At 49.7% G+C, this 27,806-nt stretch overlaps 1 protein-coding gene across 3 annotated transcripts in view; it reads left to right on the forward strand.

Moving 5' to 3' along the window:
* sgk1 (serum/glucocorticoid regulated kinase 1) overlaps positions 1 to 27,806 on the forward strand; it is a 93,098-nt gene that overhangs the window by 57,910 nt on the left and 7,382 nt on the right. For 2 of the 3 annotated variants that reach the window (XM_055885605.1, XM_055885604.1), the window contains exons 5-10: positions 14,130 to 14,208; positions 15,303 to 15,381; positions 20,589 to 20,777; positions 20,851 to 20,982; positions 21,813 to 22,049; positions 23,941 to 24,036. In XM_055885605.1, coding sequence (XP_055741580.1) covers positions 14,130 to 14,208; positions 15,303 to 15,381; positions 20,589 to 20,777; positions 20,851 to 20,982; positions 21,813 to 22,049; positions 23,941 to 24,036 — 812 coding nt within the window. Of the gene's footprint in view, positions 1 to 7,999; positions 8,019 to 14,129; positions 14,209 to 15,302; positions 15,382 to 20,588; positions 20,778 to 20,850; positions 20,983 to 21,812; positions 22,050 to 23,940; positions 24,037 to 27,806 lie in introns of those variants that run through there. The other variant, XM_055885606.1, reaches the window with a different exon arrangement.

Genomic DNA, 27,806 nt, shown 5'->3' on the forward strand with positions numbered 1-27,806 from the left:
GGAGGAAGGGGAGGAAGAGGAGGGGGGTGAGGAGGAAGGGGAGGAAGAGGAAGGTGATGAAGGGGAGGAAGAGGAGGGGGGTGAGGAGGAAGGGGAGGAAGAGGAGGAAGGGAGGGGAGGGGTGGGGAGGAAGGGGAGGAAGAGGAAGGTGATGAAGGGGAGGAAGGGGAGGAAGAGGAGGGGGGTGAGGAGGAAGGGGAGGAAGAGGAGGAAGGGGAGGAAGAGGAGGAAGAGGAGGAAGAGGGGGAAGGGGAGGAAGAGGAGGAAGGGGGGGAGGGGTGAGGAGGAAGAGGAGGAAGAGGGGGAAGGGGAGTGAGGAGGAAGGGGGGGAAGAGGAAGAAGGGGAGGAAGAGGAGGAAGGGGAGGAAGAGGAGGAAGGGAGGGGGGTGAGGAGGAAGGGGGGGAAGAGGAGGAAGGGGAGGAAGAGGAGGAAGGGAGGGGGGTGAGGAGGAAGGGGGGGAAGAGGAGGAAGGGGAGGAAGAGGAGGAAGGGAGGGGGGTGAGGAGGAAGGGGAGGAAGGGGGGGTGAGGAGGAAGGGGAGGAAGAGGAAGGGGAGGAAGAGGAAGGGGAGGAAGAGGTGGAAGGGGAGGAAGAGGGGGAAGGGAGGGGGGGTGAGGAGGAAGGGGAGGAAGGGGGGAAGAGGAGGAAGGGGGGAAGAGGAAGGGGAGGAAGAGGTGGAAGGGAGGGGGGGTGAGGAAGAAGCTGAGACCTTGAAACGGAACAGCCCTTTCTGATGCCTAAATAATGTTAATTAGACTGATAGTGAGGATTCCTCCCAAGCACCATCAATCAGTCACTTGTATGAACCCAGTCTAATTGGGTATTAGAAAAGGACAAACATCAAATGATCCTTCTCTCGCTCTCTCTCTCAATTCAATTCAATTCAATTTTATTAAGGGCTTTATTGACATGAGAAACATATGTTTACATTGCCAAAGCAAGTGAAATAGATAAACAAGTGGAGAGAAAAAAAGTGAAATAAACAATAAAAAGTGAACAGTAAATATTACACTCATAAGTTCCAAAAGAATGGAGACATTTCAAATGTCATATTATGTCTCTCTCAATCTCTCTTGACTGTTTATCTCTGTGAGGTTGGCCGGTGTTACAGCCAACAGACCCATGTTGTTTCTGGCTGTTGTGTCTTTGAGATCAATTCAATATGAACTTGATAGAGATGTAATTTTAGACAGTTTTTCGTGGTCATTATAGCCCTGCAGGTGGGCACTACCCAGTAGAGAAGATTTACATTTACAATTGAAGCATGGGGGGAGGAAGAGGAGGAAGGGAGGTGGGGGGTGAGGAGGAAGGGGAGGAAGAGGAAGGTGATGAAGGGGAGGAAGAGGAGGGGGGTGAGGAGGAAGGGGAGGAAGAGGAGGAAGGGAGGGGAGGGGTGGGGAGGAAGGGGAGGAAGAGGAAGGTGATGAAGGGGAGGAAGGGGAGGAAGAGGAGGGGGGTGAGGAGGAAGGGGAGGAAGAGGAGGAAGGGGAGGAAGAGGAGGAAGAGGAGGAAGAGGGGGAAGGGGAGGAAGAGGAGGAAGGGGGGGAGGGGTGAGGAGGAAGAGGAGGAAGAGGGGGAAGGGGAGTGAGGAGGAAGGGGGGGAAGAGGAAGAAGGGGAGGAAGAGGAGGAAGGGGAGGAAGAGGAGGAAGGGAGGGGGGTGAGGAGGAAGGGGGGGAAGAGGAGGAAGGGGAGGAAGAGGAGGAAGGGAGGGGGGTGAGGAGGAAGGGGGGGAAGAGGAGGAAGGGGAGGAAGAGGAGGAAGGGAGGGGGGTGAGGAGGAAGGGGAGGAAGGGGGGGTGAGGAGGAAGGGGAGGAAGAGGAAGGGGAGGAAGAGGAAGGGGAGGAAGAGGTGGAAGGGGAGGAAGAGGGGGAAGGGAGGGGGGGTGAGGAGGAAGGGGAGGAAGGGGGGAAGAGGAGGAAGGGGGGAAGAGGAAGGGGAGGAAGAGGTGGAAGGGAGGGGGGGTGAGGAGGAAGGGGAGGAAGGGGGGAAGAGGAGGAAGGGGGGGAAGAGGGGGAAGGGAGGGGGGGTGAGGAGGAAGGGAGGGGGGGGGTGAGGAGGAAGGGGAGGAAGGGGAGGAAGAGGAAGAGGGGAGGGGGTGAAAAGGAAGGTGAGAAAGACAGGGGGGAAGAGGAGGATGGGGGGGAGGAGGAAGACAGGGGGGAAGAGGAAAAAGGGGGGAAGAGGGAGACGGGAGGAAGAGGAGGAAGTGGAGGAAGAGGAAGAAGGGAGGGTGAGGAGGAAGGGGAGGAAGGGGAGGAAGAGGAAGATGGGGGTGAGGAGGAAGGGGAGGAAGAGGAGGAAGGGGGGAACAGGAAGACGAGGGTGAGGAGGAAGGGGGGGAAGAGAAGGAAGGGGGGAACAGGAAGACGGGGGGGGGGGGGGGGGGTGAAGAGGAGGAAGGGAGGGAAGGGGAGGAAGAATGGAGGGGGGGTGAGGAGGAAGGGGATGAAGAGGAGGAAGGGGGGAACAGGAAGACGGGGGGAGGAGAAAGGGGAGGAAGAGGAGGAAGGCGGGAACAGGAAGACTGGGGTGAGGAGGAAGGGGAGGAAGAGGAGGAAGGGGGGAAGAGGAAGATGGGGGTGAGGAGGAAGGGGAGGAAGAGGAGGAAGGGGGGAACAGGAAGATGGGGGTGAGGAGGAAGGGGAGGAAGAGGAGGAAGGGGGAAGAGGAAGATGGGGGTGAGGAGGAAGGGGAGGAAGAGGAGGAAGGGGGGAAGAGGAAGATTGGGGTGAGGAGGAAGGGGAGGAAGAGGAGGAAGGGGGAACAGAAAGACTGGGGTGAGGAGGAAGGGGAGGAAAAGGAAGTTGGGGGAACAGGAAGACGGGGGTGAGGAGGAAGGGGAGGAAGAGGAGGAAGGGGGGAACAGGAAGATGGGGGTGAGGAGGAAGGGGAGGAAGAGAAGGAAGGGGGAACAGAAAGACAGGGGTGAGGAGGAAGGGGAGGAAGAGGAGGAAGGCGGGAACAGGAAGACTGGGGTGAGGAGGAAGGGGAGGAAAAGGAAGTTGGGGGAACAGGAAGATGGGGGTGAGGAGGAAGGGGAGGAAGAGGAGGAAGGGGGGAACAGGAAGATGGGGGTGAGGAGGAAGGGGAGGAAAAGGAAGTTGGGGGAACAGGAAGACGGGGGTGAGGAGGAAGGGGAGGAAGAGGAGGAAGGGGGAAGAGGAAGATGGGGGTGAGGAGGAAGGGGAGGAAGAGGAGGAAGGGGGGAACAGAAAGACTGGGGTGAGGAGGAAGTGGAGGAAGAGGAGGAAGGGGGGAACAGAAAGACGGGGGTGAGGAGGAAGGGGAGGAAGAGGAGGAAGGCGGGAACAGGAAGACTGGGGTGAGGAGGAAGGGGAGGAAGGGGAGGAAGGGGGGAACAGGAAGACTGGGGTGAGGAGGAAGTGGAGGAAGACAGGGGGGAAGAGGGAGACAGGGGGAAGAGGAAGACAGTGGGGAAGAGTAAGTTGGGGGGGAAGAGGAAGACGGGGGAAGAGGGAGACGGGAGGAAGAAGGGGGGGTGAGGAGGAAGGGGAGGAAGACAGGGGGGAAGAGGGAGACAGGGGGAAGAGGAAGACAGTGGGGAAGAGTAAGTTGGGGGGGAAGAGGAAGACGGGGGGGTGAGGAGGAAGGGGAGGAAGAGGAAGATGGGGGTGAGGAAGAAGGGGAGGAAGAGGAGGAAGGGGGGAACAGGAAGACGGGGGGGGGGGGGGGGGTGAAGAGGAGGAAGGGAGGGAAGGGGAGGAAGAATGGAGGGGGGGTGAGGAGGAAGGGGATGAAGAGGAGGAAGGGGGGAACAGGAAGACGAGGGTGAGGAGGAAGGGGGGGAAGAGAAGGAAGGGGGGAACAGGAAGACGGGGGGGGGGGGGGTGAAGAGGAGGAAGGGAGGGAAGGGGAGGAAGAATGGAGGGGGGGTGAGGAGGAAGGGGATGAAGAGGAGGAAGGGGGGAACAGGAAGACGGGGGGAGGAGAAAGGGGAGGAAGAGGAGGAAGGCGGGAACAGGAAGACTGGGGTGAGGAGGAAGGGGAGGAAGAGGAGGAAGGGGGGAAGAGGAAGATGGGGGTGAGGAGGAAGGGGAGGAAGAGGAGGAAGGGGGGAACAGGAAGATGGGGGTGAGGAGGAAGGGGAGGAAAGGGAAGTTGGGGGAACAGGAAGACGGGGGTGAGGAGGAAGGGGAGGAAGAGGAGGAAGGGGGAAGAGGAAGATGGGGGTGAGGAGGAAGGGGAGGAAGAGGAGGAAGGGGGGAAGAGGAAGATTGGGGTGAGGAGGAAGGGGAGGAAGAGGAGGAAGGGGGAACAGAAAGACGGGGGTGAGGAGGAAGGGGAGGAAGAGGAGGAAGGGGGGAAGAGGAAGATGGGGGTGAGGAGGAAGGGGAGGAAGAGGAGGAAGGGGGAACAGAAAGACGGGGGTGAGGAGGAAGGGGAGGAAGAGGAGGAAGGGGGGAAGAGGAAGATGGGGGTGAGGAGGAAGGGGAGGAAGAGGAGGAAGGGGGGAAGAGGAAGATGGGGGTGAGGAGGAAGGGGAGGAAGAGGAGGAAGGGGGGAACAGGAAGATGGGGGTGAGGAGGAAGGGGAGGAAGAGGAGGAAGGGGGGAACAGGAAGACAGGGGGGGGGAAGGGGATGAAGAGGAGGAAGGGAGGGAAGGGGAGGAAGAATGGAGGGGGGGTGAGGAGGAAGGGGATGAAGAGGAGGAAGGGGGGAACAGGAAGACGGGGGGAGGAGGAAGGGGAGGAAGAGGAGGAAGGCGGGAACAGGAAGACTGGGGTGAGGAGGAAGGGGAGGAAAAGGAAGTTGGGGGAACAGGAAGATGGGGGTGAGGAGGAAGGGGAGGAAGAGGAGGAAGGGGGGAACAGGAAGATGGGGGTGAGGAGGAAGGGGAGGAAAAGGAAGTTGGGGGAACAGGAAGACGGGGGTGAGGAGGAAGGGGAGGAAGAGGAGGAAGGGGGAAGAGGAAGATGGGGGTGAGGAGGAAGGGGAGGAAGAGGAGGAAGGGGGGAACAGAAAGACGGGGGTGAGGAGGAAGGGGAGGAAGAGGAGGAAGGGGGGAACAGAAAGACTGGGGTGAGGAGGAAGGGGAGGAAGAGGAGGAAGGGGGGAACAGAAAGACGGGGGTGAGGAGGAAGGGGAGGAAGAGGAGGAAGGCGGGAACAGGAAGACTGGGGTGAGGAGGAAGGGGAGGAAGGGGAGGAAGGGGGGAACAAGAAGACGGGGGTGAGGAGGAATGGGAGGAAGAGGAGGAAGGGGTGGGGGGTGAGGCAGAAGGGGAGGAAGAGGAGGAAGGGGAAGAAGACAGGGGGGAAGAGGAAGACAGGGGGAAGAGGGAGACAGGGGGAAGGGGGAGACGGGAGGAAGTGGAGGAAGAGGAGGAAGTGGAGGAAGAGGAAGAAGGGAGGGTGAGGAAGAGGAAGACGGGGGAAGAGGGAGACGGGAGGAAGAAGGGGGGGTGAGGAGGAAGGGGAGGAAGACAGGGGGGAAGAGGGAGACAGGGGGAAGAGGAAGACAGTGGGGAAGAGTAAGTTGGGGGGGAAGAGGAAGACGGGGGGGTGAGGAGGAAGGGGAGGAAGAGGAAGATGGGGGTGAGGAAGAAGGGGAGGAAGAGGAGGAAGGGGGGAACAGGAAGACGGGGGTGAGGAGGAAGGGGAGGAAGAGGAGGAAGGGGGGAAAGGGAGGAAGAGGAACAATGGAGGGGGGGTGAGGAGGGAGGGGATGAAGAGGAGGAAGGGAGGAACAGGAAGACGGGGGTGAGGAGGAAGGGGAGGAAGAGGAGGAAGGGGGGAACAGGAAGACGGGGTGAGGAGGAAGGGGAGGAAGAGGAGGAAGGCGGGAACAGGAAGACTGGGGTGAGGAGGAAGGGGAGGAAGAGGAGGAAGGGGGGAACAGAAAGACGGGGGGTGAGGAGGAAGGGGAGGAGGAGGAGGAAGGCGGGAACAGGAAGACTGGGGTGAGGAGGAAGGGGAGGAAGAGGAGGAAGGGGGGAACAGGAAGACTGGGGTGAGGAGGAAGGGGTGGAAGAGGAGGAAGGGGGGAACAGGAAGACGGGGGTGAGGAGGAAGGGGAGGAAGAGGAGGAAGGGGGGAGCAGGAAGACGGGGGTGAGGAGGAAGGGGAGGAAGAGGAGGAAGGGGGGAACAGGAAGACTGGGGTGAGGAGGAAGGGGAGGAAGAGGAGGAAGGCGGGAACAGGAAGACTGGGGTGAGGATGAAGGGGAGGAAGGGGAGGAAGGGGGGAACAAGAAGACGGGGGTGAGGAGGAATGGGAGGAAGAGGAGGAAGGGGTGGGGGGTGAGGCAGAAGGGGAGGAAGAGGAGGAAGGGGAAGAAGACAGGGGGGAAGAGGAAGACAGGGGGAAGAGGGAGACAGGGGGAAGGGGGAGACGGGAGGAAGTGGAGGAAGAGGAGGAAGTGGAGGAAGAGGAAGAAGGGAGGGTGAGGAAGAGGAAGACGGGGGAAGAGGGAGACGGGAGGAAGAAGGGGGGGTGAGGAGGAAGGGGAGGAAGACAGAGGGGAAGAGGGAGACAGGGGGAAGAGGAAGACAGTGGGGAAGAGGAAGACAGTGGGGAAGAGTAAGTTGGGGGGGAAGAGGAAGACGGGGGGTGAGGAGGAAGGGGAGGAAGAGGAAGATGGGGGTGAGGAAGAAGGGGAGGAAGAGGAGGAAGGGGGGGAAAGGGAGGAAGAGGAACAATGGAGGGGGGGTGAGGAGGGAGGGGATGAAGAGGAGGAAGGGAGGAACAGGAAGACGGGGGTGAGGAGGAAGGGGATGAAGAGGAGGAAGGGGGGAACAGGAAGACGGGGTGAGGAGGAAGGGGAGGAAGAGGAGGAAGGCGGGAACAGGAAGACTGGGGTGAGGAGGAAGGGGAGGAAGAGGAGGAAGGGGGGAACAGAAAGACGGGGGTGAGGAGGAAGGGGATGAAGAGGAGGAAGGGGGGAACAGGAAGACGGGGTGAGGAGGAAGGGGAGGAAGAGGAGGAAGGCGGGAACAGGAAGACTGGGGTGAGGAGGAAGGGGAGGAAGAGGAGGAAGGGGGGAACAGAAAGACGGGGGGTGAGGAGGAAGGGGAGGAGGAGGAGGAAGGCGGGAACAGGAAGACTGGGGTGAGGAGGAAGGGGAGGAAGAGGAGGAAGGGGGGAACAGGAAGACTGGGGTGAGGAGGAAGGGGTGGAAGAGGAGGAAGGGGGGAACAGGAAGACGGGGGTGAGGAGGAAGGGGAGGAAGAGGAGGAAGGGGGGAACAGGAAGACGGGGTGAGGAGGAAGGGGAGGAAGAGGAGGAAGGGGGGAACAGAAAGACGGGGGTGAGGAGGAAGGGGAGGAAGGGGAGGAAGGCGGGAACAGGAAGACGGGGGTGAGGAGGAAGGGGAGGAGGAAGGGGGGAACAGGAAGACGGGGGTGAGGAGGAAGGGGAGGAAGGGGGGAACAGGAAGACGGTGGGGAGGAAGCGGATGGACGACCACTACATTCTGTGCCAGGGGAAAATGTATGAATTACCCTCAATCCACCATGCAGGCTAATTCATTGATGTATGAAATACCCTCAACTCACCCGTGCAGGGCAATTCATTGAACTTTTGGCTTCATCTCAAATGGTACCTTATTCATAAATTAGTGCATTTGGTGCCATAGGGCTCTGGTCTAAAGTAGTGCACTATACAGGGAATAGGGTGGTATTTGGGACGCATTTTTGGATAGCGGCTCTGGCACGCCACTCTCTCCTCCAAGAATGTCCTGAGAAAAAACCCCAGAACGAATATGTCCCAAATGGCACCATATTCCCTAGTGCACTACTCCTGTCCTGGTCTCTACTTCTGTCACTGCATAGGGAATAAACAGGGTGCCCTTTGGGACCGTCGCCAACATCAGATAAAAGTAAGTGAAGGGGCGGGACCGTCGTGTAGATATTCGGTGTTTGAACGTATCTCTCTCTCCCTGTGAGATCTTGGAATGCACTCCGCGACGACGAGACACACGGAGCTCATAACCGGTGTTTTGACGGTGTTTTGCCGTCCGATCCGTCTGTATGAAAGACAAAAACGACTGTCCTGACGTGTAAGTAGCCTAGGCATTCTTTAAGACACTGCTATGCGAATACAGAGGGATCAGGGATGTATTTCAATAGGGGTAATTATTAATTAGCCTGCTTGCTCGTGGGCATCTCATAGTTTGAGAAGCTAAAACTTTAGGATGAAGAAGGACCTAGTCTAGGCCTCCGCGGTTCACCCCACAAGCTCCCGGGACCCGGTTATAACATAATTTGTTATCTACTGGTATGTTTAATAAAATAACGTTGGACTGATAAGAAGAATGATGTTCTCTCGGGCGCTCTGCAAAGGTTCCTTCTATTCTCACCTCAACGTCAATCAGCAGTCAGTCGCTCAGCTCTTCTCATTGGGGAAATATGGAGCGAGCAACGCGATAACACGACCGCTACTGAACGAAAAGGTTGGTGTCGAAAAGCAACGCGATAACACGACCGCTACTGAACGGAAAGGTTGGTGTCGAAAAGCAACGCGATAACACGACCGCTACTGAAAGGAAAGGTTGGTGTCGAAAAGGAAAACTGATTTGATTGATTGTATTAAGCTACTGATCATGAAAATCGATGGATCCTTATAGACTTAACTTTTTTATAAGGAACGTTTTCTGATATACTCTGGGTGAACAACATCTGAAATACTGTTCTAAGGCTTTAATGAGCATCTAGGCTACATCTCTGGAATTGACTTCGGAAATTGTCTGGATTCTGCGTTGTTTTATGAACATTCTATTAACGTGAAAATGTATTGATCGGGGGAATGATTGAACACTTGACAGATAATCGATTTGGAGAATTCCGCTTGTTGCGTGTGAACAGCTGTTCGGGCTGGTGTAACAGGACCTTTACTGCAGCTCAGCAATAATGTCTTTTTACTGATTTATATTAATTTATAGTATTGTTGTTGGTTTTTTTCACTCAAAATTACTGAACCAATAGCTTTAATCTGAAATGTATAAATTTTATCTATCTCTGTCCGGGACTAAAGATGTAATGAATGACCGCGAAAGTAAATTCTTTCTCTTGAACAAACCGAAAACCAGGTGAGGTTTAACCGTCCCGAAACCGACACAAACTTCCCGTGTTCCAAATTTTCATTATAGTTTATAGAGACATTCTGTGACTCTCTCTTTCCTCAAAATAAATAACTTAACATAGTTCCTTAATTAAATCATCAAAGTGCTTGGAGACTTGACTGGAGTTCTTGAGGCCAGAGGGGGGGGGGGGGGTTCCGTTCGTTGTGCGGAAAATATATAACAATTAATGTCCTATTTCTCTGACGTCTGTCTGCCCCCCCCCCCCCCCCCCCCCCCCCCCCTTCTTTGGCCTTTCCAACTGGGTTCGGGAGCTGAATGTAGGAGAAGACTAGGAGAGCAACCACCCTCCAGTTTGTACTTATGCATTTCCAGAGGCTTTTCTTGGCATCTGGCCTCTCACCCCGTGTCCCCCCCCCCCCCCCCCCCCCCCCCCCCCCCACACCTCGATAGCCTCCCCCCTCCTAGTCTTTTCTATGTCAGACAACATGCGTCATTGGGAGCCAGTTTAATCCAGAAGTTAAATTGAGAAGTGGCCAGAGAGTAAAAGTTCATATGGACTGAAGGGATATTACTGTATTTCTTACTGATACACTAACCCGGGCAGTTCTTCACTAACCCGGGCAGGTTCTGCACTAACCCGGGCAGGTTCTGCACTAACCCGGGCAGGTTCTGCACTAACCCGGGCAGGTTCTGCACTAACCCGGGCAGGTTCTGCACTAACCCGGGCAGGTTCTGCACTAACCCGGGCAGGTTCTGCACTAACCCGGGCAGTTCTGCACTAACCCGGGCAGTTCTGCACTAACCCGGGCAGGTTCTGCACTAACCCGGGCAGGTTCTGCACTAACCCGGGCAGGTTCTGCACTAACCCGGGGTAGTTCTGCACTAACCCGGGCAGGTTCTGCACTAACCCGGGCAGTTTTGCACTAACCCGGGCAGTTTTGCACTAACCCGGGCAGGTTCTGCACTAACCCGGGCAGTTCTGCACTAACCCGGGCAGGTTCTGCACTAACCCGGGCAGGTTCTGCACTAACCCGGGCAGGTTCTGCACTAACCCGGGCAGGTTCTGCACTAACCCGGGCAGGTTCTGCACTAACCCGGGCAGGTTCTGCACTAACCCGGGAAGGTTCTGCACTAACCCGGGAAGGTTCTGCACTAACCCGGGCAGGTTCTGCACTAACCCGGGCAGGTTCTGCACTAACCCTGCACTAACCCGGGCAGTTCTGCACTAACCCTGCACTAACCCGGGCAGGTTCTGCACTAACCCGGGCAGTTCTGCACTAACCCGGGCAGGTTCTGCACTAACCCGGGCAGGTTCTGCACTAACCCGGGCAGTTCTGCACTAACCCGGGCAGGTTCTGCACTAACCCGGGCAGTTCTGCACTAACCCGGGCAGGTTCTGCACTAACCCGGGCAGTTCTGCACTAACCCGGGCAGGTTCTGCACTAACCCGGGCAGGTTCTGCACTAACCCGGGCAGGTTCTGCACTAACCCGGGCAGGTTCTGCACTAACCCGGGCAGGTTCTGCACTAACCCGGGCAGGTTCTGCACTAACCCGGGCAGGTTCTGCACTAACCCGGGCAGGTTCTGCACTAACCCTGCACTAACCCGGGCAGTTCTGCACTAACCCTGCACTAACCCGGGCAGGTTCTGCACTAACCCGGGCAGGTTCTGCACTAACCCGGGCAGGTTCTGCACTAACCCGGGCAGGTTCTGCACTAACCCGGGAAGTTCTGCACTAACCCGGGCAGTTCTGCACTAACCCGGGCAGGTTCTGCACTAACCCGGGCAGGTTCTGCACTAACCCTGCACTAACCCGGGCAGTTCTGCACTAACCCTGCACTAACCCGGGCAGGTTCTGCACTAACCCGGGCAGTTCTGCACTAACCCGGGCAGGTTCTGCACTAACCCGGGCAGGTTCTGCACTAACCCGGGCAGTTCTGCACTAACCCGGGCAGGTTCTGCACTAACCCGGGCAGGTTCTGCACTAACCCGGGCAGGTTCTGCACTAACCCGGGCAGGTTCTGCACTAACCCGGGCAGTTCTGCACTAACCCGGGCAGGTTCTGCACTAACCCGGGCAGGTTCTGCACTAACCCGGGCAGGTTCTGCACTAACCCGGGCAGGTTCTGCACTAACCCGGGAAGTTCTGCACTAACCCGGGCAGGTTCTGCACTAACCCGGGCAGGTTCTGCACTAACCCGGGCAGGTTCTGCACTAACCCGGGCAGGTTCTGCACTAACCCGGGAAGTTCTGCACTAACCCGGGCAGGTTCTGCACTAACCCGGGCAGTTTTGCACTAACCCGGGCAGTTCTGCACTAACCCTGCACTAACCCGGGCAGGTTCTGCACTAACCCGGGCAGTTCTGCACTAACCCGGGCAGGTTCTGCACTAACCCGGGCAGGTTCTGCACTAACCCGGGCAGGTTCTGCACTAACCCGGGCAGTTCTGCACTAACCCGGGCAGGTTCTGCACTAACCCGGGCAGTTCTGCACTAACCCGGGCAGTTTCTGCACTAACCCGGGCAGTTCTGCACTAACCCGGGCAGGTTCTGCACTAACCCGGGCAGGTTCTGCACTAACCCGGGCAGGTTCTGCACTAACCCGGGCAGGTTCTGCACTAACCCGGGCAGTTCTGCACTAACCCGGGCAGGTTCTGCACTAACCCGGGCAGGTTCTGCACTAACCCGGGCAGGTTCTGCACTAACCCGGGCAGTTCTGCACTAACCCGGGCAGGTTCTGCACTAACCCGGGCAGTTCTGCACTAACCCGGGCAGGTTCTGCACTAACCCGGGCAGTTCTGCACTAACCCGGGCAGGTTCTGCACTAACCCGGGCAGGTTCTGCACTAACCCGGGCAGGTTCTGCACTAACCCGGGCAGGTTCTGCACTAACCCGGGCAGGTTCTGCAGTACAGGATCCATGTGAGTCTGTCTCTGTCTGTCACTGTGTTGGAACCCTGTCTGTCTGGAGATCAGAGTTTAATTATTCAGAGGTAATAGTAGAGGTTAAGTCTGATGCCATTTTGTAGGCTATTGACTTTAATTCGTTGTTTATTCGTTGTTTACTATATATTGTAACGACCCTGGGTTTATAAGCGCGGAAATCGACTCTGCTGCTTGAGCATGCTTTTGCTGGTGGGATCCCACTTCTGACACCAGTGTAATGAAACAGGCAGGGAGCGGGTCTCGAACCCTCGACCTTCTAGCCCGAAGTCCGGCGCGCTATCGACTGTGCCGCAAAATCATGCTCGAGCGGTAGAGTCGATTTCCCGCTTATAAACCCAGGGTCGTTACACTATATGTATTTATACCAGGTGAGGCAGGAGGCTATAGACTATGTCATTTAGATCTGATAGGGTTTTCTGTTTCCAGAAAGAACAAATAAAGTTTGTTGTAGTTGGCAACACATCTGGACGGTTTTCAGAGAAGATCTATCTGGTTTTTATCTTAACACTAAATACACTTTGGCGATAACCCACATTGTTTGTTCTCTGTCTACAATGGCCGTTGACATTTCTGATCTGTTGCACAGATCATTTCGGAGGCGTTGGAAAATTCCTGCAACTCTGCAAGTTCATAATAGTACATACAGTTATTCCAGCTGGCTGCAGACCGACCGTAGGAGTTTTCACCCATCTTTTAACGCTGTGCTTTGACACATACGTACAGAGCTTGAGGAGCGCGGTAGGCTACTGTAGATATCCACTACGCATTCTGAACGCAAACACGTCCGATTGTCTGAAACCGCAGGCTTGTATAAATAAACCGTCACGATCTGCCGCTCAGAATGCGCGTTGACGCTGGAACACACCCGTGCGGTGGGGACGCTTATCATGATACACTCCGGAGTAGAGAGACTGCAGTCAACCTTCCTCCTTCGCTCCCTCCTCCCTTTCCTGCCCTCCTGTAGAAGAACAACACAGAGCTCTACAGTACAGCTCTGAACCAGACCGTGCAGATCATAGCCTGTAGCCATGATAAATAATAAGGAACACAGACACACAGCTGTATTGATGACCTTTAACATGAGGACTAAGGAGCTTTACTCACTGGTAGGATTCTATCTACGCTTCGAACAAGAGACCATATTCATTCAACCCTCTCAGAGAGAGAGACTTTTACAATAACTTTTACTCAGAGAGAGAGAGAGCGAGATGGAGTGAGAGCGAGACAGATGAAGAGAGAGAGAGCGAGAGAGAGAGAGACAGATGAAGAATATATATATATATCATCCTGGAATATCCAAGGCCTGAGGGCATCTGCCATTTGTAATGTCTTTATTGTTTTGAAACTTCTGTATGTGTTCCCTGTAGAGGAAAGGCTGTGCAACCACTGCACAACAGCAGAACCAGAGACAGAGCTGCATTTCCTGACAAAATGTCAAAAATATAAAACAATTAGAGTGTCATTTCCCCAAATTTGAAACTCTTATTCAAGGTTTCAAAGACCTCTCTGATGAGGATAGGCTACCCGTTCTGTTGGGGGAGGACGCAGAGAGCTGTGGGTTTCAAAGACCTCTCTGATGAGGATAGGATACCCGTCCTGTTGGGGGAGGACGCAGAGAGCTGTGGGTTGGCAGCGCACTACATTGCTGCCTGCCATAAGTTGAGGGACAGTGTCTGACAGACCAATCAACCTGCACATGTACTCTACTGTATGTTTATTGTTATTGTTGAATGTGTTGGTTTTTTTGACCCTTGGTTATTGTTGTTACTGTTGGCTCATTGACAATTTTGATTCTCATTTTTATATTGTAAATAAACTTTAGCAATATGCACATTGTTACTTCATGCAAATAAAGCAAATTGAATTGAATTGAATTGAGAGACCAGAGAGAGACAGAGAGACAGAGAGAGACAGAGAGAGACAGAGACAGAGAGAGAAAGACAGATGAAGAGAAAGACAGATGAAGAGAGAGAGAGACAGAGAGAGACAGAGAGAGACAGAGACAGAGAGAGAAAGACAGATGAAGAGAGAGAAAGACAGATGAAGAGAGAGAGAGAAAGAAAGACAGAGAGAGCTGTCTAAGAATATCTTCTACTGTGGGTTTTTCATGTTTTTCCCTTCTCCTTTGTGTTCTTTCTCTTGCAGCGTTCCTGAAACAGAGGAGAATGGGGCTGAATGACTTCATTCAGAGGCTGGCCACTAGTAACTCCTACACCTGCAAGCAGTGAGTGACTTGATTCATAACGTTTAGAATGTTCTTTTGTACTTTTGTTAGTTCTTTTGAATGTTTTTATTAGGTTTTACCTCATTAGGCCCCTTTATGACGGGCTGTTTGTAAGTATGGCATTACTGCATGTTAAAGACTGAATAACAACTATGCATTCTGACTAACCATATTGCTGTTGCTTATAAAGTATACGCTTATTGTACCCAAAGTTGGATTGTGATTGATATGTTGGAGAAGGCTCTCTCTGTCTCTCTCTGTCTCTCTGTCTCTCTGTCTCTCTCTGTCTGTCTCTGTCTGTCTCTGTCTCTCTGTCTGTCTCTGTCTCTCTGTCTGTCTCTCTCTCTCTCTCTCTCTCTCTCTCTCTCTCTCTGTCTCTCTCTGTCTGTCTCTGTCTCTCTGTCTGTCTGTCTGTCTCTCTCTCTCTCTCTCTCTCTCTCTCGCTTTCTCTCTCTCTCTCTCTTCATCTCTCTGTCTCTCTGTCTCTCTGTATCTCTGTATCTCTCTCTCTGTCTGTCTCTGTCTCTCTGTCTGTCTCTGTCTCTCTCAACTGTCTGTCTGTCTCTCTCAACTGTCTGTCTCTCTGTCTGTCTCTGTCTCTCTCTGTCTGTCTCTCTCTCTCTCTCTGTCTCTGTCTCTCTCAATTGTCTGTCTGTCTCTCTCTCTCTCTCTCTCTCTGTCTGTCTCTGTCTCTCTCAACTGTCTGTCTGTCTCTCTCTCTCTCTCTCTCTCTCTCTCTCTCTCTCTCTCTCTCTCTCTCTCTCTCTCTCTCTCAACTGTCTCTCTCTGTATCTCTCAACTGTCTGTCTCTGTCTCTCTCAACTGTCTGTCTCTGTCTCTCTCAACTGTCTGTCTCTGTCTCTCTGTCTGTCTCTGTCTCTCAACTGTCTGTCTCTGTCTCTGTCTGTCTCTGTCTCTCTCAACTGTCTGTCTCTGTCTCTCTGTATCTCTCAACTGTCTGTCTCTGTCTCTGTATCTCTCAACTGTCTGTCTCTCTGTCTCTCTCTGTATCTCTCAACTGTCTGTCTCTCTCTCTCTGTCAATTCAATTCAATTCAAGGGGCTTTGTCTCTCTCTGTCTCTCTCTGTCTCCAGTCCTGAGGTTCAGTCTGTCGTCAGCTTGGCTCCCCAACAACAGGAGGCTGAACTCATGAACGCCAATCCCTCTCCCCCTGTAAGTAGAATTGTTTACGTGTGCAAACTGTATGTTTATTTAGACAGGGAGTCAATGCTGAGCCCTTAACGGCTGCCCCCTGGCCGTGACCCCTGGCCGTGAACCCTGGCCGTGACCCCTGGCCGTGACCCCACTCCCAAAGGGCGTCTCAAGGGGAGTTGGGATATGCAACAAAAAAAAAACATTTCTCTTCCACACGTACAGCTTAACCACGTGCAGTGAAAGGGGGACGTGCAGTAAAAGGGGGACGTGCAGTAAAAGGGGGACGTGCAGTAAAAGGGGGACGTGCAGTAAAAGGGGGACGTGCAGTGAAAGGGGGTACGTGCAGTGAAAGGGGGTACGTGCAGTGAAAGGGGGACGTGCAGTGAAAGGGGACGTGCAGTGAAAGGGGACGTGCAGTGAAAGGGGACGTGCAGTGAAAGGGGACGTGCAGTGAAAGGGGGACAAATATAAGCAGTGGCGATGCGTCCAGCAGATGACAGTGTTTTTCATGTAATTCTGTCATTGATTCATTCACAATAGTGTATTATATCAGTTAGCAAACAATGTAAACTAGGTCAACCCACTGAGAGCCAGGTAACTTCTGTCCTCTTGGGTGCTGTGGTAAACTAAGTCAACCCACTGAGAGCCAGGTAACGTCTGTCCTCTTGGGTGCTGTGGTAAACTAAGTCAGCCCACTGAGAGCCAGGTAACTTCTGTCCTCCTGGGTGCTGTGGTAAACTAAGTTAACCCACTGAGAGCCAGGTAACTTCTGTCCTCTTGGGTGCTGTGGTAAACTAAGTCAACCCACTGAGAGCCAGGTAACTTCTGTCCTCTTGGGTGCTGTGGTAAACTAAGTCAGCCCACTGAGAGCCAGGTAACTTCTGTCCTCCTGGGTGCTGTGGTAAACTAAGTTAACCCACTGAGAGCCAGGTAACTTCTGTCCTCTTGGGTGCTGTGGTAAACTAAGTCAACCCACTGAGAGCCAGGTAACGTCTGTCCTCCTGGGTGCTGTGGTAAACTAAGTCAACCCACTGAGAGCCAGGTAACTTCTGTCCTCCTGGGTGCTGTGGTAAACTAAGTCAACCCACTGAGAGCCAGGTAACGTCTGTCCTCTTGGGTGCTGTGGTAAACTAAGTCAACCCACTGAGAGCCAGGTAACTTCTGTCCTCCTGGGTGCTGTGGTAAACTAAGTCAACCCACTGAGAGCCAGGTAACGTCTGTCCTCTTGGGTGCTTTGGTAAACTAAGTCAACCCACTGAGAGCCAGGTAACTTCTGTCCTCCTGGGTGCTGTGGTAAACTAAGTCAACCCACTGAGAGCCGGGTAACTTCTGTCCTCTTGGGTGCTGTGGTAAACTAAGTCAGCCCACTGAGAGCCAGGTAACTTCTGTCCCCTTGGGTGCTGTGGTAAACTAAGTCAACCCACTGAGAGCAATGTAACTTCTGTCCTCCTGGGTGCTGTGGTAAACTAAGTCAACCCACTGAGAGCCAGGTAACTTCTGTCCTCCTGGGTGCTGTGGTAAACTAAGAAAACCCACTGAGAGCCAGGTAACTTCTGTCCTCCTGGGTGCTATGGTAAACTAAGTCAACCCACTGAGAGCCAGGTAACTTCTGTCCTCTTGGGTGCTGCAATAGAGTTACATTGGCACAGATAAGTCGACGTCTTTTGTCCGGTAACTTTGATTGATGTGTTTCAACTTAACTTAATTACCATGTATTCTAGCTGAAAAGTTATCATGAACCATGTTGACTCATCTCCTATCAAATCATTTTCAAACTTAGCGTTATGAAGGAAATGTAGAGATAAAACATTTCAGGACTCATTAGCCACTAAACATTTAAATAAATAATAATCTGAGAGCCAGGTAACGTCTGTCCTCTTGGGTGCTGTGGTAAACTAAGTCAACCCACTGAGAGCCAGGTAACTTCTGTCCTCCTGGGTGCTGTGGTAAACTAAGTCAACCCACTGAGAGCCAGGTAACTTCTGTCCTCTTGGGTGCTTTGGTAAACTAAGTCAACCCACTGAGAGCCAGGTAACTTCTGTCCTCCTGGGTGCTGTGGTAAACTAAGTCAACCCACTGAGAGCCGGGTAACTTCTGTCCTCTTGGGTGCTGTGGTAAACTAAGTCAGCCCACTGAGAGCCAGGTAACTTCTGTCCCCTTGGGTGCTGTGGTAAACTAAGTCAACCCACTGAGAGCCAGGTAACGTCTGTCCCCTTGGGTGCTGTGGTAAACTAAGTCAACCCACTGAGAGCCGGGTAACTTCTGTCCTCCTGGGTGCTGTGGTAAACTAGGTCAACCCACTGAGAGCCAGGTAACGTCTGTCCCCTTGGGTGCTGTGGTAAACTAAGTCAGCCCACTGAGAGCCAGGTAACTTCTGTCCTCTTGGGTGCTGTGGTAAACTAAGTCAACCCACTGAGAGCCAGGTAACTTCTGTCCCCTTGGGTGCTGTGGTAAACTAAGTCAACCCACTGAGAGCAATGTAACTTCTGTCCTCCTGGGTGCTGTGGTAAACTAAGTCAACCCACTGAGAGCCAGGTAACTTCTGTCCTCCTGGGTGCTGTGGTAAACTAAGTCAACCCACTGAGAGCCAGGTAACTTCTGTCCCCTTGGGTGCTGTGGTAAACTAAGTCAACCCACTGAGAGCCAGGTAACTTCTGTCCTCCTGGGTGCTGTGGTAAACTAAGTCAACCCACTGAGAGCCAGGTAACTTCTGTCCTCCTGGGTGCTGTGGTAAACTAAGTCAGCCCACTGAGAGCCAGGTAACTTCTGTCCTCTTGGGTGCTGTGGTAAACTAAGTCAACCCACTGAGAGCCAGGTAACTTCTGTCCTCCTGGGTGCTGTGGTAAACTAAGTCAACCCACTGAGAGCCAGGTAACTTCTGTCCTCCTGGGTGCTGTGGTAAACTAAGAAAACCCACTGAGAGCCAGGTAACTTCTGTCCTCCTGGGTGCTATGGTAAACTAAGTCAACCCACTGAGAGCCAGGTAACTTCTGTCCTCTTGGGTGCTGCAATAGAGTTACATTGGCACAGATAAGTCGACGTCTTTTGTCCGGTAACTTTGATTGATGTGTTTCAACTTAACTTAATTACCATGTATTCTAGCTGAAAAGTTATCATGAACCATGTTGACTCATCTCCTATCAAATCATTTTCAAACTTAGCGTTATGAAGGAAATGTAGAGATAAAACATTTCAGGACTCATTAGCCACTAAACATTTAAATAAATAATAATCAGTTAAAATAAAGCAAGCTGGAAAAGAAGATTCACCTGTATCTGGTGGCTGGAAGCAGTGGCGAACATCTCTTTTGAGGTGACTATACAACGTAAAAGTTTGATATCAAACTAATACTATTGGAACTGTAACTAGGTCTAGTTAATGTTTGATATCAGACTGTAATACTCTTGGAACTGTAACTAGGTCTTGCAGTTAATGTTTGATATCAGACTGTAAAACTCTTGGAACTGTAACTAGGTCTTGTCGTTGCATATTGGTAACAGGCAGGCAGACGCTCTCAGAACTGTGTTTTGTGTCCCAATATTCTAACAATGTACAGCTGAAGTCGGAAGTTTACATACACCTTAGCCAAATACATTTAAACTCAGTTTTTCACAATTCCTGACATTTAATCCAAGTGAAAATTCCCTGTCTTAGGTCAGTTAGGATCACCACTTTTTTTTTAAGAATGTGAAATGTAATAGTAGAGAGAATTATAGTAGAGAGAATTATTTATTTCAGCATTTATTTCTTTCATCACATTCCCAGTGGGTCAGAAGTTTACGGACACTCCATTAGTATTTGGTAGCATTGCCTTTAAAATGTTTAACTTGGGTCAAACGTTTCCTTGTAGCCTTCCACAAGCTTCCCACAATAAGTTGGGTAAATTTTGGCCCATTCCTCCTGACAGAGCTGGTGCAACTGAGTCAGGTTTGTAGGCCTCCTTGCTCGCACACACTTTTTCAGTTCTGCCCAAAAATGTTCTATTGGATTGAGTTCAGGGCTGTGATGGCCACTCCAATACCTTGACTTTGTTGTCCTTAAGCCATTTTGTCACAACTTTGGAAGTATGCTTGGGGTCATTGTCCATTTGGAAGACACATTTGCGACCAAGCTTTAACTTCCTGACTGATGTCTTGAGATGTTGCTTCAATATATCCACATAATTTTCCTTCCTGATGATGCCATGTATTTTGTGAAGTGAACCAGTCCCTCCTGCAGCAAAGCACCCCCACAACATGATGCTGCCACCCCTATGCTTCACGGTTGGAATGGTGTTCTCCGGCTTGCAAGCCTCCCCCCTTTACCTCCAATCATAACGTTGGTCATTATGGCCAAACAGTTTTATTTTTGTTTCATCAGACCAGAGGCCATTTCTCCAAAACTTACGATCTTTGTCCTCATGTGCAGTTGCAAACCGTAGTCTGGCTTTTTTATGGCGGTTTTGGAGCAGTGGCCTCTTCCTTGCTGACCGGCCTTTCAGGTTATGTCGATCTAGGACTCGTTTTACTGTGAATATAGATACTTTTGTACCTGTTTCCTCCAGCATCTTCACAAGGTCCTTTGCAGTTGTTCTGGGATTGATTTGCACTTTTCGCACCAAAGTACATTCATCTCTAGGAGACAGAACGCGTCTCCTTCTTGAGCGGTATGACGGCTGCGTGGTCCCATGGGGTTCATACTTGCGTACTATTGTTTGTACAGATGAACATGGTACCTTCAGGGATTTGGAAATTTCTCCCAAGGATGAACCAGACTTGTGGAGGTCAAAAAAAAGAAAATCTGAGGTCTTGGCTGATTTCTTTTGATTTTCCCATGATGTAAAGCAAAGAGGTACTGAGTTTGAAGGTAGGCCTTGAAATACATCCACAGGTTCACCTCCAATGGACTCAAATGATGTAAATTAGCCTATCAGAAGTTTCTAAAGCCATGACATAATTTTCTGGAATTTTCCAAGCTGTTTAAAGGCACAGTCAACGTAGTGTATGTAAACTTCTGACCCACTGGAATTGTGATACAGTGAATTATAAATTAAGTATTTTGTCTGTAAACAATTGTTGGAAAAATTACTTGTGTCATGCACAAAGTAGATGTCCTAACCGACTTGCCAAAACTATAGTTTGTTAACAAGAAATTTGTGGAGTGGTTGAAAAATCTAAGTGTATGTAAACTTCCCACTACAACTGTATGTTTGTATCATAGCTCTTACCTCCACCTCTCATCCACAGCCCAGTCCCTCCCAGCAGATGAACCTGGGCCCGTCCTCCAACCCCACAGCCAAGCCCAGTGACTTCCACTTCCTGAAGGTGATAGGAAAGGGCAGCTTCGGGAAGGTCCTCCTAGCCAGGCACCGAACAGACGACCAGTTCTACGCTGTTAAGGTGCTGCAGAAGAAGGCCATCCTGAAGAAGAAAGAGGTACAAGATACACACAGACACAGACGTGGCCAACCTCCATGACCTCTAACCCTTTCCCTTTGTTGACCTCCAGGAGAAACACATCATGTCTGAGAGGAACGTCCTGTTGAAGAACATTAAACACCCCTTCCTAGTGGGACTACACTACTCCTTCCAGACCGTTGATAAACTCTACTTTGTACTGGACTACATTAACGGAGGAGAGGTGAGGAGGGAGGGAGGGAGGGAGGGAGGGAGGGAGGAAGGAAGGAAGGAAGGAAGGAAGGAAGGAAGGAAGGATAGAGAGGGAGGGTAGGAGGGAAGGAGGGGTCACAGGGAGTGAGATAGGGAGGGAGGGACAAACATCTTTATACTTGGAGGGAGGGAGGGAGGGAGGGAGGGAGGGAGGGAGGGAGGGAGGGAGGGAGTGAGAGAGGGAGGGAGGGGGGGAGGGAGGGAGGGAGGGAGGGAGGGAGGGAGGGAGGGGCAACTGTGGGCAGAATTAGCACTGGCAAATTTCTGGAGTGAAGGAGTCAAGACAGCACTGTTTAAATATGGACTCTTCTTTTTCTCCTCTCTCTCTCCCTCCCCCCTCTCTACTTTCTCTATTCTCTCCTTTTTGCCCTCGTTTTTCTCCCTTTCTCTCTCTCGCTCTCCCTTTCTCTCTCTCCCTCTCCATTTCTCTCTCTCTCTCTCTCTCTCTCTCTCTCTCTCTCTCTCCCTCTACCTGTCTCCCTCTCCCTTTCTCTCTCCCCCTCTCCATTTCTCTCTCTCTCTCCCTCTCTCTCTCTCTCTCTCTCCCTTTCTCTTTCTCTCCCCCTTTCTCTCTCTCTCTCTCTCTCTCTCCCTCTCTCTCTCTCTCTCTCTCTCTCCCTTTCTCTTTCTCTCCCTCTCTCTCTCTCTCCCTTTCTCTTTCTCTCCCCCTCTCCCTTTCTCTCTCTCCCTCTCCATTTCTCTCTCTCTCTCTCTCTCCCTTTCTCTTTCTCTCCTCCTTTCTCTCTCTCTCTCTCTCCATCTCCCTTTCTCTCTCTCTCCCCCTCCCTCTCTCCGCTCCAGTTGTTCTACCATCTCCAGAGGGAGCGGCGTTTCTTAGAGCCCCGGGCCAGGTTCTATACAGCGGAGATCGCCAGTGCCCTAGGATACCTCCACTCTCTAAACATCGTGTACAGAGACCTGAAGCCTGAGAATATTCTACTGGATTCTCAAGGACACATTATACTCACGGACTTCGGGCTCTGCAAGGAGAACATAGAACAGAACGGAACCACGTCGACATTCTGTGGAACACCAGAAGTAAGGACAGAACTTTTTTTTTTGTTATTGATGAAGTTTGATTGGTTGGTTGTATTGAAGGTACACTACATGACCAAAAGTATGTGGACACCTGCTCGTCGACCATCTCATTACTAAATCATGGGCATTAATATGGAGTTGGTCCCCCCACTTTGCTGCCATGACAGCCTCCACTCTTCTGGGAAGGCGTTCCACTAGATGTTGGAACATTGCTGCTATAACAGCCTCCACTCTTCTGGGAAGGCTTTCCACTAGATGTTGGAACATTGCTGCTATTACAGCCTCCACTCTTCTGGGAAGGCTTTCCACTAGATGTTGGAACATTGCTGCCATAACAGCCTCCACTCTTCTGGGAAGGCTTTCCACTAGATGTTGGAACATTGCTGCGGGGACTTGCTTCCATTCAGCGACAAGAGCATTAGTGAGGTCGGGAACTGATGTTGGGCGATTAGGCCTGGCTCGCAGTCGGCGTTCCAATTCATCCCAAAGGTGTTCGACGGGGTTGAGGTCAGGGCTCTGTGCAGGCCAGTCAAGTTCTTCCACACCGATCTTGACAAACCATTTCTGTATGGACCTCGCTTTGTGCACGGGGGCAGTGTCATGCTGAAATAGGAAAGGGCCTTCCCCAAACTGTTGCCACAAAGTTGGAAGCACAGAATCATCTAGAATGTCATTGTATTCTGTAGCATTAAGATTCCCCTTCACTGGAACTAAGGGGCCCGAACCATGAAAAACAGCCCCAGACCATTATTCCTCCTCCACCAAACTTTACAATTGGCACTATGCATTGGGGCAGGTAGCGTTCTCCTGTCATCCGCCAAACCCAGATTCGTCCGTCAGACTGCCAGATGGTGAAGTGTGATTCATCACTCCAGAGAACGAGTTTCCACTGCTCCAGAGTCCAATGGTGGCGAGCTTTATACCACTCCAGCCGATGCTTGGCATTTTGGTGATCTTAGGCTTGTGTGTTGCTGCTCGGCCATGGAAACCCATTTCATGAAGCTCCCGGTGAACCGTTCTCATGCTGACGTTGCTTCCAGAGGCAGTTTGGAACTCGACACGCTTCAGCACTCTGCGGTCCCGTTCTATGAGCTTGTGTGGCCTACCACTTCACGGCTGAGCCGTTGTTGCTCCTAGACGTTTCCACTTCACAATAACTACACCTACAGTTGACCAGGGCAGCTCTAGCAGGGCATAAATTTGACAAACTGACTTGGAAAGGTGGCATCCTATGACGGTGCCACGTTGAAAGTCACTGAGCTCTTCAGTAAGGCCATTCTACTGACAATGTTGTTTATACACCTGTCAGCAAAGGGTGTGACTGAAATAGACAAATCCACTAATTGGAAGGGTGTCCACATACTTTTGTATATGTAGTGTAATTTAAAGCTTGGTTAATTTCACCCCCCTGTATCTGCTGGTGATGATTGACAATGTAATAGCTAATGTTCTCTCTCTCTCTCACCCCACCTCTCTCTCTATCTCACCCCCCCATCCATCCCTCCCTCCCTCCTCTCTCCCTCTCTGCCCCCCTTCCTCCCTCCCTCCCTCCCTCCCTCCCTCCCTCCCTCCCTCCCTCCCTCCCTCCCTCCCTCCCTCCTCTCTCCCTCTCTGCCCCCCTCCCTCCCTCCCTCCCTCCCTCCTCTCTCCCTCTCTGCCCCCCTTCCTCCCTCCCTCCCTCCCTCCCTCCCTCCCTCCCTCCCTCCCTCCCTCCCTCCCTCCTCTCTCCCTCCCTCCCTCCCTCCCTCCCTCCCTCCTCTCTCCCTCCCTCCCTCCCTCCCTCCCTCCCTCCTCTCTCCCTCCCTCCCTCCCTCCCTCCCTCCCTCCCTCCTCTCTCCCTCCCTCCCTCCCTCCCTCCTCTCTCTCCCTACCTCCCTCCCTCCCTCTATAGTACCTAGCTCCAGAGGTGATACACAAGCAGCCGTATGACAGGACGGTTGACTGGTGGTGTTTAGGAGCCGTCCTTTATGAGATGTTGTATGGTCTGGTGAGTTCACAAACCATTCCGTTTGGTGAATACATTAACCTAGGGGTAACCTGGGATTGGTACAATCCATTCCGTTTGGTGAATACATTAACCTAGGGGTAACCTGGGATTGGTACAATCCATTTTGTTTGGTGAATACATTAACCTAGTTTTTAACCTGGGATTGGTACAATCCATTCCAGTTGGTGAATACATTAACCTAGGGGTAACCTGGGATTGGTACAATCCATTCCGTTTGGTGAATACATTAACCTAGGGGTAACCTGGGATTGGTACAATCCATTCCGTTTGGTGAATACATTAACCTAGGGGTAACCTGGGATTGGTACAATCCATTCCGTTTGGTGAATACATTAACCTAGGGGTAACCTGGGATTGGTACAATCCATTTTGTTTGGTGAATACATTAACCTAGGGGTAACCTGGGATTGGTACAATCCATTCCGTTTGGTGAATACATTAACCTAGGGGTAACCTGGGATTGGTACAATCCATTTTGTTTGGTGAATACATTAACCTAGGGGTAACCTGGGATTGGTACAATCCATTTTTTTAACTTTTAAATTGATGAAATATATAATATAACTCATTACTAACTACTATATAGTTACACCACTGTCAGGTATATAACTCATTACTAACACGTCTACTATATAGTTACACCACTGTCAGGTATATAACTCATTACTAACATGTCTACTATATAGTTACACCACTGTCAGGTTTATAACTCATTACTAACTACTATATAGTTACACCACTGTCAGGTTTATAACTCATTACTAACACGTCTACTATATAGTTACACCACTGTCAGGTATATAACTCATTACTAACATGTCTACTATATAGTTACACCACTGTCAGGTTTATAACTCATTACTAACATGTTACACCACTGTCAGGTTTATAACTCATTACTAACTACTATATAGTTACACCACTGTCAGGTTTATAACTCATTACTAACATGTTACACCACTGTCAGGTTTATAACTCATTACTAACTACTATATAGTTACACCACTGTCAGGTTTATAACTCATTACTAACACGTCTACTATATAGTTACACCACTGTCAGGTATATAACTCATTACTAACACGTCTACTATATAGTTACACCACTGTCAGGTATATAACTCATTACTAACATGTCTACTATATAGTTACACCACTGTCAGGTTTATAACTCATTACTAACTACTATATAGTTACACCACTGTCAGGTTTATAACTCATTACTAACCTGTCTACTATATAGTTACACCACTGTCAGGTATATAACTCATTACTAACTACTATATAGTTACACCACTGTCAGGTATATAACTCATTACTAACTACTATATAGTTACACCACTGTCAGGTATTTAACTCATTACTAACTACTATATAGTTACACCACTGTCAGGTTTATAACTCATTACTAACTACTATATAGTTACACCACTGTCAGGTTTATAACTCATTACTAACTACTATATAGTTACACCACTGTCAGGTTTATAACTCATTACTAACATGTCTACTATATAGTTACACCACTGTCAGGTTTATAACTCATTACTAACTACTATATAGTTACACCACTGTCAGGTTTATAACTCATTACTAACTACTATATAGTTACACCACTGTCAGGTTTATAACTCATTACTAACTACTATATAGTTACACCACTGTCAGGTTTATAACTCATTACTAACTACTATATAGTTACACCACTGTCAGGTTTATAACTCATTACTAACTACTATATAGTTACACCACTGTCAGGTTTATAACTCATTACTAACTACTATATAGTTACACCACTGTCAGGTTTATAACTCATTACTAACATGTCTACTATATAGTTACACCACTGTCAGGTTTATAACTCATTACTAACTACTATATAGTTACACCACTGTCAGGTTTATAACTCATTACTAACATGTCTACTATATAGTTACACCACTGTCAGGTTTATAACTCATTACTAACTACTATATAGTTACACCACTGTCAGGTTTATAACTCATTACTAACTACTATATAGTTACACCACTGTCAGGTTTATAACTCATTACTAACATGTCTACTATATAGTTACACCACTGTCAGGTTTATAACTCATTACTAACTACTATATAGTTACACCACTGTCAGGTTTATAACTCATTACTAACATGTTACACCACTGTCAGGTTTATAACTCATTACTAACATGTCTACTATATAGTTACACCACTGTCAGGTTTATAGCTCATTACTAACTACTATATAGTTACACCACTGTCAGGTTTATAACTCATTACTAACTACTATATAGTTACACCACTGTCAGGTTTATAACTCATTACTAACACGTCTACTATATAGTTACACCACTGTCAGGTATATAACTCATTACTAACATGTCTACTATATAGTTACACCACTGTCAGGTTTATAACTCATTACTAACTACTATATAGTTACACCACTGTCAGGTTTATAACTCATTACTAACTACTATATAGTTACACCACTGTCAGGTTTATAACTCATTACTAACATGTCTACTATATAGTTACACCACTGTCAGGTTTATAACTCATTACTAACTACTATATAGTTACACCACTGTCAGGTTTATAACTCATTACTAACATGTCTACTATATAGTTACACCACTGTCAGGTTTATAACTCATTACTAACTACTATATAGTTACACCACTGTCAGGTTTATAACTCATTACTAACATGTCTACTATATAGTTACACCACTGTCAGGTTTATAACTCATTACTAACTACTATATAGTTACACCACTGTCAGGTATATAACTCATTACTAACATGTCTACTATATAGTTACACCACTGTCAGGTATATAACTCATTACTAACATTAATATATTATTATATAATAATTATATACATTACTTTAATTATTTTATAAACCTTACATGTTTATGCATGTTACAAACTGCTACACGTATAAATAATTAAACTTTTATAATTTTTTAATTATTATTAATGTCTATTCTTTCATTCAAAGTTGGTCAACATTGTGTTGATGTTCTAATTATTCTACCTTTATTTATTGTGTGTTATATTGTTATGTTCTAATTATTCTACATTTATTTATTGTGTGTTATATTGTTATGTTCTAATTATTCTACATTTATTTATTGTGTGTTATATTGTTATGTTCTAATTATTCTACCTTTATTTATTGTGTGTTATATTGTTATGTTCTAATTATTCTACCTTTATTTATTGTGTGTTATATTGTTATGTTCTAATTATTCTACCTTTATTTATTGTGTGTTATATTGTTATGTTCTAATTATTCTACCTTTATTTATTGTGTGTTATATTGTTATGTTCTAATTATTCTACCTTTATTTATTGTGTGTTATATTGTTATGTTCTAATTATTCTACCTTTATTTATTGTGTGTTATATTGTTATGTTCTAATTATTCTACCTTTATTTATTGTGTGTTATATTGTTATGTTCTAATTATTCTACCTTTATTTATTGTGTGTTATATTGTTATGTTCTAATTATTCTACCTTTATTTCAACGAGGAACACAGACTGAGACCAAGGTCTCTTTTACAGCTGGGCCCTGCGTATACACGTTTACACTTTAGGTACAATGATTAAGAAACTACACAAGACAAGACAAAACGATCACAGATAACACAAAAAAAATACAGCAGAAGATTATTACATTTACACATAGGTTATTCCCCTAACAGCACAAGAACTTGCATTACCCGAAGCAGTTACAAGC

Source organism: Salvelinus fontinalis, chromosome 27 (genome assembly GCF_029448725.1).
Source record: "Salvelinus fontinalis isolate EN_2023a chromosome 27, ASM2944872v1, whole genome shotgun sequence".
Lineage (NCBI taxonomy): Eukaryota > Metazoa > Chordata > Actinopteri > Salmoniformes > Salmonidae > Salvelinus > Salvelinus fontinalis.